This window comes from Pan paniscus, chromosome 18, assembly GCF_029289425.2.
Source record: "Pan paniscus chromosome 18, NHGRI_mPanPan1-v2.0_pri, whole genome shotgun sequence".
Classification (NCBI taxonomy): Eukaryota; Metazoa; Chordata; class Mammalia; order Primates; family Hominidae; genus Pan; species Pan paniscus.
This window is the reverse complement of record NC_073267.2, coordinates 71,130,964-71,151,596: the sequence shown is the minus strand read 5'-3', so window position 1 is coordinate 71,151,596 and position 20,633 is coordinate 71,130,964. Positions and strand designations below refer to the sequence as shown.

At 35.0% G+C, this 20,633-nt stretch overlaps 1 protein-coding gene across 4 annotated transcripts in view; it reads left to right on the top strand.

The window, feature by feature from the left end:
• CDH8 (cadherin 8) overlaps positions 1 to 20,633 on the top strand; it is a 390,315-nt gene that overhangs the window by 360,653 nt on the left and 9,029 nt on the right. For 2 of the 4 annotated variants that reach the window (XM_008977348.5, XM_014341780.5), the window contains exons 11-12: positions 14,648 to 14,899; positions 16,274 to 18,364. In XM_008977348.5, coding sequence (XP_008975596.3) covers positions 14,648 to 14,899; positions 16,274 to 16,767 — 746 coding nt within the window. In that variant the 3' untranslated portion in view covers positions 16,768 to 18,364. Of the gene's footprint in view, positions 1 to 14,647; positions 14,900 to 16,273; positions 18,365 to 20,633 lie in introns of those variants that run through there. The other 2 variants (XM_008977349.5, XM_034940342.3) reach the window with 2 other exon arrangements.

The window sequence follows — 20,633 nt, the reverse complement described above, 5'->3', positions numbered from 1 at the left end:
GGGGAGATATGTACAAAATCATAGAATCACAAAGATAGTACAAGAAATATAACCAAGAAAGAGATTGTAGGAGATGGGAAAAAATAGGCGATCAATATCATTAGTTCCATTATTGAACGATTGAATCTGAGATATTGAACATCCAGGCACACTTGCTTAATAGGTAAGTGGGAGAGTCATAAGGCTGAAGTTTTAGAAAGAAACATAGCTTGTTATTTGAAATCAGAATGCAAATCAGGTTAACACAGTTTGTAAAGAGGTTAGAGAAAAACGCTAACGAGAAAATGTTATAGAACAGAAAGATGGGAGGTGCAGAGAGATGAAGGACTGCTGTTCTCTGTGTTTTGTCCTGGTAACAAACTAGCTTTTTCTTCTTGACTGAGCCACTCCTTTCTTAAGGCATTCTCTCATTCGTATCTGATGGTAGAAATTTAAATCGAGATACAAATGGCATAGCGGACCACAGTGTATGGGAGCAGAGATTAGAAAGGCAAGGATCACCACAAGAGGATAAACCATCAACTGACTGATATTTTGACTAGTTAGAGTCTGTTTTCTCCTTCTGGGTAAGAAGTTTCTTGAAATGCGTAATCATTTTCCTCACTTACCGAACTATCTATCTGTTCCTTCATCAAGGATTAATTGAAATCTTATCATAGAGATTTCTTTATAGTGACACATATAACAGATTCTAGGATGCACGTACTAAAAAGGCAAACTTTCTGCATCCAAAGATCTTACAGTTGGTGAAACAGAAAAGCAACACACACCACTGTATTGCAGCATGCTGGGTGGGATGTGTGTTGAGGAAGACTTTCCTGTGCCAGTGACGTCTTATAGATAGCAGATGCTAAATAACTGAAGGTGGAATTAATTAAATGTGTCAAAGTAGACTTGAAAGAATTTAAGATGGAGGTATAGCTGATGGCAAGGAAAGTTGGATTTGTCCTACATTTGGTGGCTTGCCTGATGAAGCACGTTATGTCTTATTTTCATATGTGTGAATGCAAAATCTTCAGGGAGATCACGAGATTCAACAAAATGATTATGTTCAGGGATATTTGACCTACAAATCAAAGCAAGTTATTTAGAAAACACACTACCTTTGGTACTATAGTTTCTTTCATATCTTCAGCTCTCTATTCACAGTATTAAAGATTTCAATATTTTGAAAACACTGTGTACTTCACTTAAACTAGTGCTTTAAAACAATTTTACTCTTTGGCCCAACTACTCTTTATATCAAATGTGTTAATGAGCACACATTTATAAGCTCAAGTACAAAATGAATTAATCTGTCTTTTTCCAGTTTCTTAAATATTTAGAGGCACCTATTCAATTCATAGAGACATGGTAGGGAATTTGCTCTTCTGATAATGCAAGCTTTCTAATGTCTGGATATTTACCTGCTATTAGGTTGTTTTCTCAAATTGTCACAAGAAATTCCACTAAAGGCCTTGGTGTGTGTTTGTTTTTTTTTTTTCCTAAGTGGTTTATGTGCTGACAAAATGCATTTTTTACCCTTCTTCATAAATCCAAATAGATAAAATATTCTTTCTAGATCTGTTGATATTTATAAAAGCTTTAAAATTTTCATTCAAACACAATAGAAATTGTTTATTGGAATAGTTTTCACTTTAGTGGGTTAGTTAATGCAAGCATTCCTCAGATAAAATGAAAGTAATATTAGTCTTCATCCCTCATTCCCCAATGACTGAGGTGGAATAAACCTGCCTTTCCTCTGAGCATTAAGGGATCTGCAAAAGGTGCGTGGAGCATTTTGAGTAAGAGCAAGCATACTAATTAAGAGCAGAGGAAAAAATCATCAAACACACCAGACCTTGGGCACTGTGATTGAATCTAGCATGGAACTTGGATTCTGTGATACTTGCATTCCTCTCTCATACCAAAAATGATAACTTTTTCATAATTAATTCATGGTTATGCTCTGCTCTGCTATGTTATGGTATGCTATGCTCCGTTATGTTGAGGCTCAAAGTATGGAATTTAGATCTATAGAGTATAGTGTTGGATATATTTTTAATCAAATACTATACTCTTGTCCACCAGTTGCCTTGTCCACTTCGCTTTTTGTTGTCTCTAATAAAGGTGTCATAACATGGAAAAACTTCCCTCCATATATGTTTTTCTCTTATCCTTGAGCTTTAATAAAAATGTCTTAGAGTCTATGTTCCCTTGTTTTTTGAGGTAATTTTTGTTAAGGTGACAAAGGCAGAGTGTAGAAAATACACTGAACTAGGTTGTAATTTTTAGCCTCCAGCTGAGAAACCTTGAACATTTCATTTTATCTTTCAAAAACTTTGTTCCTCATAAGTAAAATGGGAATAAGAATGCCTTGCTGTGACTCAGTAAATCATAAATATATGTAATCAGATTTTCTTATTGCATTTATTTTCTAGGGATGCCGTAACAAATAATCCCAAACTGGAAAGTGTAAAACAACAGATGCTTATTCTCTTAGAGTTTCTGGAGGCTGGAAATCTGAAATCAAGGTGTGGGCAGGGCCATGCTCTCCTCAAAAACTCTAGAGGAGAATCCATTCTCTGCTTAAGTTTCATAGATCACTTGATGACTCCTGGGTTTTGTAAAGTGAATAGCACAGCCCACTCTCTGTCCATTTTCACTCCAAAATGACAACCATGCAGATATTTATAGAACTCTACTGCTAGATGGTTACAGTGCAGAAAGAGCCTGCCAAGTGATTTTCTGTATTAAAATGTTCTAATTCATTTTGTGTATAATTGTAAATTGTTGGGTAAACATTCAGTTTGGTGTTAGTCTAGGAACTTCCACAAGAATCCACCATGATGTTGATTTTTTTTTCCAAAGCCAAAGTGGACCTTGCTCCAATATTTTATGGCTAGATATACCACATTATTAAACATTATAATATTTGGCAATGAGTCAACACTCCAAAAAAATGGAGATTATTGACATCAGGTGGCATGACAGAAAATCTAATGAGAAAATGGAAAGCAGTCACAAATAAGCCAACGATCTAATTAGGTGGCTTAGAATATCCAGTTGCTCGTGGCAGATTTAGTATATTGGTACACTTTCAATTAATTATGTAGGAAGTTATAATGGTACTGAAGGAGACTGGCTTCACAAAGACTTAGTTTTTGTTAATTCATTACACTGCAACTGTTTCCAACAAGACTCATTATTTAGAGTAGAAAGGTATAAATGAAGTGTGGATGCTATAATATTTGTTCATATTCCTAAATATTGGATACTACTATACATATATCCTTCTAATATGCTGAAAATTTCTGGATTTGGTATTTTTATTGCTTTGCTGGGTTTTTATAAATAAACAACAGACACAACACGGTGATAAGAACTTAATTAAATCTCTTGTCCGTACCTACTAAACACAGTGGCATTTTTTTTCTTTGTTTTGACCTTCTTATCATTTTTATTTCATTTGACTTAACCAAGAACATTTGAAATAAATTTGCAAGTCAAATGTCAGGCAACATTTCTCAGCAAGGCACAATACCTACTGATCTTCTCTTCATCTATTTATTTTGCCATAAATATTTGCCTGGCAAGTGCCTTCATTAACTCTGCCTCCTTTTTCTTCTTGATTGCATCTAAAAGGACAACCAAAAGTCATAGCTCAATAATTTTAAATAAATAGGATCTAGTCCAAAGTAACATTTCTGTATCAGGGCAACAGATGAAGTACACTAAAACAAATAGAGAATTTGGGTTTGCCTGTTTTATTCTATCTAAAAAATAGACAATGTGGAAAGAACTTGAGATATTTAAACACTAACAGTAATAATAATGGCCAATCCTGTTTTATTAAACATACAAAGAGAATAGAGTATTTCCCTTTTTCATCTGCAGGGGATATGTTCCAAACCCAGATTGGATGCTTGAAACCACAGATAATACCAAACCATATATATATATATATATATATATATATATATATATATATATATATGTATACACACACACACACACACACACACAGAGAGAGAGAGAGAGTATGTGCTGTGTTTTTTCAATCTGAACCAAAATTATTGCTAAGTGACTAAAGGGCAGGGAGTACATACAGCATGGATATGCCGGAAAAAGGGACGATTTACATCCCAGGTGGGACTGAGAGGGACAGAGAAAGATTTCATCATGCTACTGAGAACAGTGCACAATTTAAAATTTATGAATTGTTTATTTCTGGCATCTTCCATTTCATAGTTTCAGACTATGGCTGACTGTGAGTAACGGAAACCATGGAAAATGAAACTGTGATAAGGGAGTACTACTATAACTGAAAGAAATAAAAGAAAGGAAAGAGGCAAGGAAGGAAGGAAGGAGGGAGGGAGGGAGGGAAGGAGAGAAGGAAGGAAGGAGGGAAAGGAAGGAAGGAAGGAAGGAAGGAAAATAAATTCAGACTGTGGGATAAAAGTGATAAATTCAGACTTCACAGATAAAAGTGAAGAGTTATCCAGATAGGCACAGTCTATCTGTTTTTTTTTCTTTAAACTTAAAGTTCTGGGATACATGTGAAGAACGTTCAGGTTTGTTGCATAGATATACATGTGCCATGGTGGTTTGCGGCACCCATCAACCTGTCTTCTAGGTTTTAAGCCCTGTATGCATTAGGTATTTGTCCTAACACTCTCTCTCCCCTTGCCCCCCACCCCCTGACAGGCCCTGGTGTGTGATGTTTCCCTGCCTGTGTCCATGTGTTCTCATTGTTCAAATCCCACTTATGAGTGAGAACATGCGGTGTTTGGTTTTCTGTTCCTGTGTTAGTTTGCTCAGAAACTCATTTTTTGTGAACTCATTCTTTTTTATGGCTGCATAGTATTCCATGGAGTATATGTGCCACACTTTCTTTAAATAGACTTTTTAATTTTTCATGGACTATAAGTGTGGGGTATGCAAGATAGTTTTCATTCTGAGGGATCTTCTCTTTGCTTGTATGTGGCTGAGCCCACATGAGCTCTTCTTTGTGTGCCCACAGAGAGAAACAGCTAGCAGAAGCTCTTTAGTGTCTCTTCTTATAAGGACACTATTTCTCTTGGATTAGAGCCTCACCATTATGACCTTATGTAACCTTAATTACTTCTGTAGAGGCCCCATCTCCAAATGCAGGCAAACTGAGGGTTATAGCTTCAACAGAAGAATTATTTATGTATTTAGTTGATAACAAATACTTCCTTGTTTGCTACAAGAAAAATGATGTGTTATATTAATGTTGTGTGAAAGAATATCCCTTGATTTCCAACTCCAAATGCTTCAAGGACGAAATATCAATAATCAAAGAAGAAATTTCTCCTTGACTAACTATAGGAGATAATTCTTCAATCTGTGTGCCCCTCTCTGAATATAGGACAAATATATCCAATTTCACTTCAGTAAAATAGAATTCTGGTATGCACCTCTTTAACATGATGGTATTCTCAATATTTTAATAAAAGTTGGATTTTTTTTTCCTCTCTAAAGCCTCTTTCTATCTGAACCTAAGCGTCCTCAGTTTATTGCTCATGTTTCATGATATGAGTCATGCCCAGAGAAAGGCTTGGAAACCATCAATATTTCTCTTAAATTTTCATACACAAACCCAGGATATATATGCTTTCCAATAGCCTGAAATTGAACTCTCCCTCTCTCTGATTTATTTTAAACCACATATAACCATTTACAACAAATAACATGAAGGGAAATAAATTTAAGCCCACAAAATATAGCTTATGATTACTTATTCATTTATTTATTCAGCAAATATTTGCTGAAAACTCATTATGCATCTGCAATTGGTTATTTGTTACTCGGAAGTTTCTGAGTTTATTTCTGTACCTCTAATGTCTGTCTTATCTCCGTTACTCTATCATTTCTTTGTAATAGTGTTTTGATAAAAATATGAAGATTTTTGTAACATCATGTAACTCATTTATCTGGAGATATTGGGGACAATTTATGAAAGAAATTATACAGAAAGAAGTGATATTTGAGCATCGATATAAAGAATACATACATCTTCACAATTCAAATTATGGCTAAGGGGAGGTAGAGAGATTATCAAGCAGAACAAAGAGCAAATATGAAAGCCCTGAGGAGGGAAGATGTTTGACTCAGAAAAGGCCAGGATGTCTGGAACATACAGAGAAAGGAGAGTGGCAGCACATGAAGCTGGAGAACAAGACAGGGGCTAAACCATGCAGACCTTGGGGGAAGAAACTCAAATCTCTAGTGTGTAATCAAGTGCAGAAATTCTAAATGTACTCTCTCTCTTCCTCGTTTCCCTCCCCCTCAACACACACATACACACACATATATATAGTTATACATGTTTATCTATTATCCATTTCTATTTGATATAATTTTTCCAGAATAATGTGTTTACTCAATTTTGGTTTTGTTCGGTAACAGGAATTCTTATAAGATTAGAGAAATGGATAGATAGGTAGTTAGGTATGTAGACAGACAGATAGATATTCATTGCTGTCTCATTTTCTAACTTTTAAAAATATTTCTTAGTTCTAATGAATCAGTTAGGTGTTCACTTCCTTAAAACTGAAACCATTCCAAATAGAAGTGGGTTAAACAATGATACCAATGTTATGAGAATTCCTGCTCTATGCCAAGTCCTGTGCTACAGACTGGGAGTAGAACTGTGACTAAGGCAAGTCGGCCTCAAGGGGCTTATATTTTAATGAAATAAAACATATACATTTTATTTAACAGTATCTACTTTTTTCTAAAACTTCACAAGAGTAATGCATAAGCATTATAAAGGATTAATTGTAAGATGACTGCCTTTAGCATTGTCTCATAACATTCAGTAAAAACCTAACAAATTACTTGAAAAACACAATTACACAAAACTAAGAATAAAACTAAATATTTTTGTTCATAATCAATCTGTTATCATAATCTGAATAAAAGTTCATACATATTTACATAACTGTACTCTGCTGCCTGAAACTAAGCAAGTCTACGTACTTGAAAAGAGTTCTTGTTCATTTGGTCTCTTCTTTACTATTTACTTGGCACATACCTTGTGTTTCTCAGCCAAGGAGAAGGAAACTCAATTCTACTACCACTTTAGGAATATTGTCATTGGATGCATGACTGGTGCTCTTAGCCCACTTTAAGTCCCCATGAAGATCTTTTGTACAAAAGTCAGTCATAAACAACTGGGTATGGAGAATAAAGCAAGCTCCTGAAAATTGAGTTTTTCTTTTTTCTTGGTATATTATTTATCTGTAAAGTATTACAAAAGAATGAGGAAACAGGAAAATCCCTAACTGGGAGAAATGATGGGGAATATGAATACATTTGCTCATTGGTATAGACTGGGGATTGGTTCCTGTGGATATCAAAATCCGTGGGTGCAGAGTCTCTTACATAAAATGGCATAGTATTTATGCATACTCTATGTACATCCTACCATATACTTCTAACCACCTCTAGATTACTTATAATACCTAATGCAATGTAGTTACTATATATAGATATAGTTGATTGTATTTTTAATTTGTATTATTTTAATTATTATATTGTTATTCTTTTTTTTTAAAATATTTTCTATCCACTATTGGTTAAATCCACAGATGTGGAAACCATGGATACAGAAAGCTGATGTATTTGAATACACCTATTGAGAATGTCAGAGACCCAGGTGATAATGTGATGATATGTTTCTATCTCAGTGTAACACAACTGTAGTAGACGGGACATCAGCCTATCCAGTTGGATATTAGTTCATCCTAGAGAATTGCAATTGATACTGATCGGCCCATTTCTTAAATTGATCTTGTCAGCATATCCTTCTATCTTTTGGAAACTGTTGTTTTACCCTCAACTTCAAGAGATTTCTTTTTTTAAAATAATGTAGTATGTAACTATGGATTCAGTGATCATTTCCTCTCTTTTTTCATATATTTTTTACTTCTAGAAAAATTTCTCTCTTGTATCTAACATCTCATTATTAGGACACACTCTCTGTTTACTCTGCTCAAAAAGATAAGACAAATGCAATAAAAACAATAAGCGGAAGCTATAAGGGGAGAGGGCAGGCTAAGATTCAGAGACAAGAAGATGATACACAATGAAAACATGAAAGACTGAAAAGAAGATTGTTGAATAATGTATGAGTAAAATTGAAGCCAAGTTTAGAGGTAGTGAACAGCCAAGATACTATCACTTATATGACTGTTCTTTCCTTTTACACTATTGACAGCAAATAAAACAAACAAACAAATTAACCAAAAAAAAAAAAAAAAAACTAAAGTAAAACTAAAGTAAAAAAAAAAAAAGAGTGCATGTAAACAGACAATTAAAAAATCTTCCAAGAAACACCATTGATCCTCTTCCCAATTGTTGAAAATCAAAGGGCTTTTTCTTTTTTAAAAAAATCAGAAACAAAGTAAAGGTGCCTACTATAACTTCTTGTACTCAAAATTGTATTAGAAGTTCTCATTAGTGTACTAAGATTTTTTTTAAAAAATGAAAACAATAATACTTGAAAAGGAATGAATAAAATCCTTTATTTGCAGAGAATGTGTGACTATATAGAAATACCCCCAATATGATCAGATATATTTTTCTATTCCCTATTTTACTAATTTGCTCTTTAAATCCTTATTTCCTTTCTTCTGATTGCCTTAGGCTTATTTTGCTCTTCTTTTTATATGGCTGATGGTGAAAAATTAGGTTATTGATTTGAGAGCTTTCTGCTTTTTTAATACAGATATTTAAAGCTATAAATTTCCCTCTAAGGACTCACTTAGTTGCAACTCACACATTTTGATTCATCGTATCTTTATTTATATTTGTTTCATAATTTTTTTAAATTTCCCTTTTGCTTTCTTCTTTGATCTATTGGCTATTTAAGAGTGCATTATTTAATTTCTACATGTCTATGAGTGTCCCAAATTTCTTCCTATTATTAGTTTCATTCCACTGTGGTCAGACAACCTACTTTGGATTAGTTCTATCATTCTATCATGTATTGAGGTTTGTTTTATGGCCTAGCATATAGTTCACAGTGCAGACTGTTCTAAGTTCACTTAACAAGAATATTTATTATACAGTTGTTGAGTGTTCCACAGTGTTAGGTATAGTTTGTATTGTTTTTCAAGTCTTCTACCTTCTACCTTGATTTCTGCCTCGTTGTTTTATTTATTATTGAAAGTGAGATATTAGAGTATGCCACTATTACTTTTTAATTTCTAGATATTTTATGCTCAAAAAATAGATATTTTATGCTGAAAAACATAATTGTTTTATACAATTGCTTTGTAAAACAGTTAAGACAAAAAAGGAGAAAAACTATGCATTTATATTGTCTTTTATAAGTAGATACTTATTGTCTCTGATACTCTTTTTATTTTTAATGTGGATTTGAGTCACCATCTGGGGTCATTTGCTTTCAGTCTGAAGACAACTTCCTTTAGTATTTCTTAGTAAACATGCCTGCTGGTGACAAATTCTCTCATTTTTTTGTCCATCCGAGAATATCTTTATTTCATATACATATTTATTTTGAAAGATAGCTCTGCTGAATATGATTGTTGGTTGACAATTTTTTTCCTTGAGCATTTTGAATATGTTATCCCACGTCCGTCTGGCCTTCATTGTTTCTATGAAATTTTTGCTGTTAAGTGATGAGTCAATTTTCTCTTGTTTTTAACATGTTCTACTTGGTTTTGGCTTTCCGTGTTTTCACTATGATGTGTCTATTTATGAATATCTTTGTGTTTGTGTTCTTGGAGTTCCCTGAGCTTTCTGGATGTATAGACTATTTTTTTAAATTCAGGTTTTCAATGATATTTTTTCTGTTTCTTTCTCCTTCTTTTCCCCTAGTACACTCACTGCACATTTGTTGGTGCACTTAATGGTGTTATACATTTTTTTGAGGCTCTGCTTATTTCTCTTTATTCTTTTTTTCTCTCTATTCTTTAGTTTGTGTACTCTTTATTGTTCTATCTTTGAGTTCACTAATCATTTCTTTTGCCAATTCAAGTCTACTGTTTAGTCACTCTAGTTAATTTTTTATTGTCCCTCTCATGGGCTTTTTCTTTTTGCCAGCTGTTTTTCCGCTGTGGGTCATATTTTCTTCATTCTTTGCATGTCTCATAATCTTCTGTTGGAAACTAGGCATTTTAGATAATATAGCAAAACTGGGAACTGTCCTCTGAAGGCTTATTTTATTTGCTTATTTGTTCAATGACTGGCTGGGTTGTTTTAGTGAAGTCTATTTCCCCCTCTGTGGTATTAAACCCATGATGTTTCACTTCAGGGAATCTCAAGCATGGGTATGTCCACAGTCACTTTAGAATTACAATTGTTTGGGCAGGGCTCTCCTTGATTGCCTTTTCCCCTGACCATGTCTAGCTGTTGAATTCCACTAATTTCCAACAGGATTTCTGTATTGTTTGTAAGGCTGCCTTGGAACCTAAATTACTCTACAGACCAATCCATTCAAATTTGATCTCCTTTGAAAGAATAGTTTCCTAGGTCAGAGTTTCAGATTAGTTCTGACCCAAGTGGGCTCCAGAGGCTCTCTCTTTCCAAGATTCCCTGCTTTCCACCCCCCTGGGCAAAATCCTGAGCTATTGGCTCTGGAGCTGGTGTGAAGATTATGGCATGTTTCTCTGAGGGACAGCTAAACCTTAGGGCAGAGCATATGATGCTGGGGGCAAAAATAGCCTCAAGTCTTTTTGGCTTGCCTCTCCCAGTGTACGGTGGGCTAGAGAAAGGGCGACTGAGGCTCCATATTCTCAGTGGCACAGTGCCCAGCTAGAGCCTCTCTCCCATGAGTAGGGACCAGGAGGAAGAAAAGAGTCCCTGCCTCTTGACCATACTGACTTAGAACTTAGCTTGAACAGTAAGTAACTAGGAACAGAATGAGAATGTCTGACATCCCACCTTTCCCCCAGAAAATCGTCCTCCAACTGCTCGCTGCAGGGAGAGGGACCCCTGTGTTCTTGGCTAAACCAGTTTGGAGTAAAGTTTCTACCTCACTGAGCTGAGACAAGGAAGGATGGGAGTGGGTTCTTGTTCATGCACCAGAGTCTTACCATTCTTACCAAGCTCTAGTCGATTTTCTTGAATAAATGGTTCTTTATTTGCTGCTTGCCTCCAGATCCATTTCCAGAATCTTTAAATGTTTTTCCATTTATAATTTTCACCAGTTTCACTGGAAAGCACATCTGTAGAGCTCCTTTTCTATCATGCTGAAATGGAATTATCTAATAAGATTCGCTTTTATAAATAAAAAGAAAGTCTTAGAAGATTGCTGAAGCTAAAATCAATGTATAAGACAATTAAATTTTATATACCAGCAGCAGTGAGTTGAAAATATATTTTTAAAAAGGTAACTAAATTTTAAACAGGTTTACTATCACAATAAACTATATACAGCAGCAAAAATAAATCTAACAAAAGATGTGGACATTTTTATAAGCTAAAAACATTTCACTGACATATATTGAAGAACATTAAGAAATAACTCTCTTAATATAGAAAACTGATGATAAAGATGTAATTATTTCAAAATTGGTTAATATTTCAATATAACTTCTACCAAGTTTCTTATAGGAATTTTTATAAAACTTTATAATCTGATTCTATATTTTTCCGAGAATAGCAAATGAACAATAATAGCCAAAATATTCTTAAAGAACACGGTATGAGAAAATGCTGTAACCAACACCAAGATTTATGATAAAGTTTTCATACATAAGAAACAGGGTATTCATGGAGGGTTAGAGAATCAGATTATTGAAACAGAATAAAGACCTCTTAAAAGAATGAGGATGCATAAAAATTTCATTTGTGAGAAATGATCTTTGATTATCAGTAGGTAAGTGATAAGTTACTCCGTAATTAACATTGAGAAACTCAATTTTTAGTATAGAAAACAATCGAATTAATACAACAACCTAAAAATAATTTTATATAATTAAGAATTTTTAAAATAAGTCTTGAAAACACTAATTATAAGAGATTGGCAAAATAAACTATATTAAATTCAAAAATTTAAATGAAATGAAAAGGCATCATGAGTGTTACAGCAGAAACCACAACTTTGTAGAAGATATTTACAACATTTAAGATATAAAAAATTATTCCAAGAACAGTAATTAGAGTTTTGTGAAACTGCTAATATTCTATGGTTTTTGATGTGTAAAATAATGGCAATTTCATTCAGCCTAATGAAAGAACTCAAGTAAATTGAAAACAAATACAATTACCAATCCAAAAATAGGAAAAAAACAAAACAAAAACAGATGAGTAGGTAAAAAAGGAATTGATGTTGCCTGGAACTGGCAGGTAAAATTTAGCAAGAATAACTCATAGATTTTCTTTGCTCAGTCAACAATCTTCTGTGTGTAGAAAGGAGAGCAAGATAGGCAAATTCCAGGATTAGTAAAAAAATATTTATAGAAGTATGAATTTAGTGTTAGACCCACCAATGCTTTTCTCAGTAGTAAAGAAGATAGCTTTGTTCTGCAGCAAGCAATATTCCTGCTGCAGTTTCTAAATTATTATAATAGTCTGTTACAAAAGGAGAATATGGAAAGATTGTTTCTCATAGAAATGTCAACCACAAAAAGACAATAGCCTCATTTCAGTTTTATTAATTGTTCCTTGAAGAACAAATTCTATCTTTTGTTTTGAACTGTCCTGTATAAAACCGTCCAGAAATGTTCTTTGTACTAATTAGCTGTACTCACACTTGTCACATGCTTTCTGAAAATATAACACAACTATATATTCTATATCTGTTTTGAGATAATGTTCCTTGCTTTTAGCTTACTGGTATTTCCATCTAGGTCATGACAATAAAGATTACTGGATCATTTGGTATATAACTGTTTAACTCCATTAGAAATCTCTTTTTCTCAGTATATTCAAATTACTATATAATGATGTACAACCAGAAGAAGTTCAGAAAACAATTGTTAAATCAGAGTGCTTTTTCTATTTGACTGCTTATTAGAAAAGCATTATAGGCCTGTTTATATCTTAAACAAAGCAAAATTAAATATAACTATACATCTATTTTGGAAAATGGCTATCAATTTTTGGAAATCCTAGTATAGTGCTATATGGTACAGTAGTTTTCCAAAACTTATTTGAAGTCATCTGAATGGGATATCTCACTTAGTTAAGTATTTTGGAAACCAATAGGATACTGATGATCAGAAATTGGATGGCAATGGTTTGGAATCATTACTATTATATGCAATGATTAGGTAGCCCTGTGTTCGGGGGTCTATAATTTGCCAATATTTGAAAAAAAAAAAAAACAAATAATTATTTTGCCCAAATAACACTAGGCACTTAGTAACCAAAATTGTGTTTATTTGCTTTTGGCTGTAATATCAGTGAGAGTTAATCAGCATTTCCATTTTGAGTAAATGTATATCTTTCAGTAATCAATATGAGAAAGCAGGTTAGCAATTATTATATACAATGTGACTGCAATTCATGAGATGAGGATGAATGACAACAAAATATTTCAACTTGGGGGTGAAAGTTTGAGAACTGTGTATCTAATGTGGGACCAATCACTTCTCACTGACCAGTTTTACTTTGAACTGAAGCATATTCTTAAGTATTGCTTAACTGTTGCTCCAGACAACCAGTATATATCTCCATATAATTAACTGACACGTGCAAAATGGAGCACATGCTTTTATGACTTCTCATTTTGTTCTTATTATGTAACCACTATAGATCTTCTCTACAGAATTTTAATGTATGTGGCATATCTCCTCCGGGTAGTAAATAGGGCTTTTGCTGTATCTTAATGTGAATGCTCTAGGCCATGAATGACCCTCTTTTTAGGTACTTGTGGGAATCAACAAAGTGCATTGTTTTGCAACTGTGTTGTCATACAGTCTATCTTTTAATACAGAGCTTCTCAAACATGTGTTTCAAATATGATGACATTTTATCCAATCAAATTTGCTTAACCTATTATCAGGCTAAATAAAGAAAATCAGGCTTATATATGGTATATGGAGATGAGATAATATATGTCTTCGGAAGGGACACTTAAAGATTATTTTTGTAAAAGAAATATTTTGCATTTTTAAGGTGATGACGGTAAAACTCCCTTGGTCCATCAGGGGTTCCCATTCATTCAACCTGTTATGGTTGTCCTGGTCCATGCTGATTGAAAAAGCGGAGGCCGGGCGCAGTGGCTCACGCCTGTAATCCCAGCACTTTGGGAGGCCTAGGGGGGTGGATCACGAGGTCAGGAGATGGAGACCATCCTGGCTAACACGGTGAAACTCCGTCTCTACTAAAAATACAAAAAATTAGGCCGGTGTGGTGGCTGGCACCTGTAGTCCCAGCTGCTCGGGAGGCTGAGGCAGGAGAATGGCGTGAACCCGGGAGGCGAAGCTTGCAGTGAGCCGAGATAGCGCCACTGCACTCCAGCCTGGGTGACACAGCGAGACTCCGTCTCAAAAAAAAAAAAAAAAAAAAAAAAAAAAGTGCGGAGACGAGTCAGGGAGAAAGCCTGAGCAGTCCACTGAAGTTGGGATTGTCTTGAGGTTTGCAAAGGGTTCATGAACTAGAAAAACAAGTGTTATTTGGGCAGTCATTTTGAAATGATGCAAATTATTGTAATTTTTACTTTTTTCAGATAATTCCCTCAGTATTTTGGCAAAGCATAATGGATTCAACCGCCAGAAGCAAGAAGTCTATCTTTTACCAATCATAATCAGTGATAGTGGAAATCCTCCACTGAGCAGCACCAGCACCTTGACAATCAGGGTCTGTGGCTGCAGCAATGACGGTGTCGTCCAGTCTTGCAATGTCGAAGCTTATGTCCTTCCAATTGGACTCAGTATGGGCGCCTTAATTGCCATATTAGCATGCATCATTTTGCTGTTAGGTACGTATTTCCTTCATAGCCTACCGGTCACCCTTTTTCTGATTCATAAATGACTGTAAATAAGGACAGAAAACTCTGATCTACACAGGCAAGAGCATTCCGTTGGGGAAGAGGAACTTCCTTTCCTTCTCCACATTTTGAGATCTCTAATAAGTGAAGAGAAAAAGGGTTGTGATAGTAAATGTCCAAATGAAGAGGACTTTCAGTGCCTTTTTCAATTCCATCACCAATAAAATGATGAACAAGGCATAATGGTGGTGGCAGTGGAGAAGGGCTTTTACGTCGTTACAACACCATCTATTGCATAAGAAGAACTCTGGGTGTGAGGCACACCAGTTCACTGCAACAGCAGGCTCTACTATGCCCACAATAGTGTTTCATTGTAGTTTGGGTTGCTGAGTCCATCGGATCCCAAATTTGGTGATATAAAAAGAAAGCAAATAAGCAAACTAAAAATAAGTTTTCTTCAAAATACCATTGCATTTCTCTCGTATTTTCCTTGATATAAACAGCAATTTAAAATGATGATTGCAAATTAAGATTCTATAACCTTTTAATTAAAAAAGTCCAATTATAACAATGAGATTATACAATAGGAAAATAGAAAAACATGAGAGTCATATCTTATACTACCCTTGAGGAACAAAACACCATAAAGACGGTATCAGTTACTGTCTTTCTTGTTCCATCTGTCTTGCTCACCCAGTGCCTTGGATTTAAGCATCACTTTGATGACATATTTTGCTCCATTAGCCCACATTTGATTTGGCCGATCTGGCTAGTTGGGTATGTTTTCCTTGCCCTTTTCTCACATTCAGGTTTCTCTTCCCAGCTAGAGGCATTCCAGCCCTCCCACAAGACAAGTTGCCCATGCAAATTTGACATTCATTTTTTTATAAAAGAACATAATTTAATTGGAGAGTGCCTTGAAAAACTGTGAAAGCCCAAGGACCTAGTTTACTTCTTTTTTTTTTTTTTTAATAGAAGGGAGCTTTGGAACCAAAGGATGTTAAAGGACTTGCTTGAAACACATATCAAGCTAGTCATACTTTCAGTGCTATTTTGTATTTTGTGCCACTCACTCTAATGATCATAAAAGTATAAAATGTAACTTTCACCATGAATACATGCATGCCAATTCTTTTAACCCAGCTCTATCACCATTTAATAAGCCAATAATCTGGAACGGTATTTCCTCAAAATTTAATGTTCATCCTTCAGAAAGATGTTTAGCTTAATTTTCTAGTAAATATTATTAAAGGTGTATGCTCATACAATTTTGTAAAAATACCCCTCTCTCCTAACATATATAGTGTGTTGCTTGTGAAATTATATGCTTGTTTGGCTGACTGTTATTTAATATTTTTCCTCTAGTCATCGTGGTGCTGTTTGTAACTCTACGGCGGCATAAAAATGAACCATTAATTATCAAAGATGATGAAGACGTTCGAGAAAACATCATTCGCTACGATGATGAAGGAGGAGGGGAGGAGGACACAGAGGCTTTTGACATTGCAACTTTACAAAATCCAGATGGAATTAATGGATTTTTACCCCGTAAGGATATTAAACCAGATTTGCAGTTTATGCCAAGGCAAGGGCTTGCTCCAGTTCCAAATGGTGTTGATGTCGATGAATTTATAAATGTAAGGCTGCATGAGGCAGATAATGATCCCACAGCCCCGCCATATGACTCCATTCAGATATATGGCTATGAAGGCCGAGGGTCAGTGGCTGGCTCCCTCAGCTCCTTGGAGTCCACCACATCAGACTCAGACCAGAATTTTGACTACCTCAGTGACTGGGGTCCCCGCTTTAAGAGACTGGGCGAACTCTACTCTGTTGGTGAAAGTGACAAAGAAACTTGACAGTGGATTATAAATAAATCACTGGAACTGAGCATTCTGTAATATTCTAGGGTCACTCCCCTTAGATACAACCAATGTGGCTATTTGTTTTAGAGGCAAGTTTAGCACCAGTCATCTATAAACTCAACCACATTTTAATGTTGAACCAAAAAAAGATAATAAAATAAAAAAGTATATGTTAGGAGGTTATAAATCTTGTGGAGTGTGAATTAAGTATGTGGAGTGTCTAGAAGTCCTTGGATATTTGATATTTACCTGACCACCACAGACAAAGATTGGGATCCTGGCTAATCCTTAGATAAATGGTTTAAATAGAGGAAAAAATCATAATTAAAAGGTGCTTTCTTAGAAAAAAAAATACGGACCTGCAAGGAATCTGCTGCTGATATGTGTCTTCTGCAAGGATTTTTATGAATGCAAATGGTTTTTTCCCCTTCACCAATAAGGATCTCACCACAAATGATAAAGCAATACTTGGTCTGCTGTACATTATAACTTTTTGGAGTTTTGAGAGGCCTCCTAGATTATACAGTACGGTGACCACACATTGTACATAATTGTTGGCCCCACTCACCAGAGACTGAATAGCATCTTTAAATATTGTGTCGAGCCTTAAAATATTCACATGTTCGTAATCCATTCCAGGGTGGGGCTTGCCAATTCAGTGGTGGGAGGAGAGAAATCCTATTCAAACATGCTTGTTTTCTAGAAGCAGGATTCCTCGTTCCCTCCTCTTCATCTTCTTCCACAAGGACACAAAGATAAACTGTATCACACAGTGGACTACATAAGAGACAGATGGTTTTATTGCTAGCGCGTGAATTTATTTGTTTAAGCCTCGAAATAAATATTTTATTGATGTCCATTAATGCTTTTATTTATTAAGGTTGGTAATCTATAGATTAAGGGGAAATATGGGAAAAAACTAAATTATATCCATTAATAATCCTTTAGATTGTTTTATATAAATATATATACAATGAATGTTTAATACATGTACATTTTGATGAGATGAGTATGGCAGGCAATATTATCGAAAGGAGAGCTAATAGTCTCTTTAGAGTAGAAAGTGTTATTGTAACTGGTGATGGCAGGAACAGCATTTTCCCAGAGAAACTTTTGGACTGTTTTCTATTTTGTTCATAATCCTAGTATTTGGTGTTTTTACTACAAGCACAAACATCATAAAGTATATTGATTCCTGTGAATATTTAAACTCTAGACTTTTAGATACCTACATCATGCCCTGCCCAATAAACATGCTTCAATTTACCCCCACAGTTTTAGAGCAGGAATTGATTTGTACATAATTTCACTGTTTACGTTTTTAGCACTCCTATCCCTGATCTTCATGGTGATGCACAGAATGTCTTAGACTCCAAAAAGGAACAGCACTAGAAGATGTGAGCATATTTAATTTGTAATGCAAACCTGCCATTTAGGAGTAGAAAATGTATGATAAAACTCAAGTATTACATGCAGATCATTTTAATTTTCTACTTTGCTTTAACGCAATATTGTTTATTCACTCCATGTATTGTATTCAGAGAAACTCCTGTATTGTTTCCTACTTTGTGAAATATATTTTTATAAATACCTTTGTTGTCATTAATTTTTTTTTTCAATCAGTGGAAGATCTATTAACAGAATCATCAACTCAAACTAAAATTCTAGAATACTCAACCAAATCATCCCAAGGGTCACTTTTGTTTGTAAGACTCTTTATTATAAAGAAACAGAGAAGAGAAATGGCTTGCCAGTGATCACACAGCAAGATACCAGCAGGGACATAAAAGGAACATGGAACACTTAAAGGCTAGTCCAGCTGTGTCATTTGGGTCCTTCTGGAAGCAGACGCATTGGGCAGGGAAAACCTTCAGACAAGTTTGCAGACCTAAAACTTGTAACAATAGAGGGATTGGGAGCAGGATTTGGCAAGAGAGTCTTAGACTGCAGTGCAGACCTGGCAAAATCTCTGCCAGTCTGACAGGGGGTTCTAGAGTGAAAACACATCCATTAAAGCAGTCAGGCTGTGGTCCTCTGTCATCTCAGTCATTGGTGTGGGGTTGCTAAGAAGAGAACGGTTTTTGACTCAAAAACTGAACGCACCAACTTCTAGAGGCTACCTTCACTGTGACAGAAACAACATGTTTAAATACTATACTAACAATTTATAACTATCCAGTGGCTTAATCAACTTTTTATTGAGTTTCTGTTGCTGAGAATAAGTCATCTTTTATGTGTATTAGTATGGCTAGTGAACACTTTTTCTTGAGGTCAAAGGGATGGTCCAACATGACTTTAAAATATACTAGGACTTGGCACAGTGTCTAAAACAAGTGCTTGGTGAATGTAAATTATTAGTAGTAGTTGCAGTAATAATCAATAGTAATATTCCAACTATCTTACACCTTCCAAACCAAGGAGAGATTATTATGTTTTATGTATCTCTTGAACACCAGACTCATTTCTAGTGTACTTTGAAGTGCCCAAAGATTATAGACACACAAATATGTCTAACAGAAAAATTACAGTATTTTTTAAGGAGTATAAAATCTGTATCCTCAGATATTGGTAATCAACAGGATAATCTTCGTACAGTGGTTTCTGTGAGCAGGAGATAATGTCTGCTCTACTAGTTGCCCAAATATCGCCTAAGTATTCTCTTTGCCTAGGAACACAGAATGAAAGCTTGCATCTCTTGCTGACTTTCTTTGCCACCACAGTGTCAGCATTTTGTGTTTAAAAGCCTATTTCAGGTCTTGTAACATAGAATAAAGTGACTAATACCTTGATCCTAATAAGATTGACCTATACTTTTAGAGTGTCATGAATTAAACTAAAAATCTCAGGAACTATCTCTCTCTTTCTCTCTCTCTCTCTCTCTCTCTCTCTCACACACACACACACACACACAACAAACAAACAAATAAAAAACACACATTTTGACTTGAAGTTTTACTTTAGCAATAGACTTGCCAGGACTTTCCCAACCAAAAGAGATCAATAAGGTTCCTAACATTTTCTAAGATTTAAGTATCCCATGCTCAATTTGTTAAATAACACATTTTAAAAACTTTATTGAAATGACTATATTTTTAAAGCTATGTGCATTGTTGTCTGTTTCATCAACATTGACATAGCAGAAACAAGAGTACTCTCTGCTAAATAGAGAAGAATGATTAAGTTGGAGCCAAGTGAGACAAAGTTATCTCCCTCTGCCTACCTCACAATTCAAGGTTCCCACCTAGGGAACTGATGCATCCCTGGGTGATTAGACACAACATGGGATCAATTCAGCCTCTACTCTGCCTATGATTTGATCAAATCATATTAGCAAAGTGTCTCTTAAACATCCATATATGAATATTAAAGAGTATTAAGGGGGCATTTCTTAACAATATTTTTATGAGTATAGTTATAAGTTTCTAAACATTTATAATACGATGACTAAAATATGCTATTTTAAAATTCATGTGTTAACCTTGCCATACAGAATTATGACTTCTCGGGTGTAAACTTTAAAGTGAAACTGTTTTGAAAAAAATCTGCAGTTAAGTGTATGTGTATATATAGAAGAAAAGGAAACTTAGATTTACTGGTATCACCAGTGAAGCAAGAATGCTTAGAAAGATACAAATGTGTCTTTGGGAGAGTCTGCTTAATCAAATGCTTAAAGTAAGACAAGTCTCTGCATGAGACTTAGAAATCTCCTAGGAGCAGCTGGATTCCACACTGAGACTCAACAGAGTTCTGGGCTATGCTGTATTTTGGAAAAGGAAAAGCGGGTGCTGAGAGCTAAGTAGCCAATTACTCTTTATAGCCACATAAGGACTGAAGGCAAGTAGGCCCTTCCAACAAGTTGT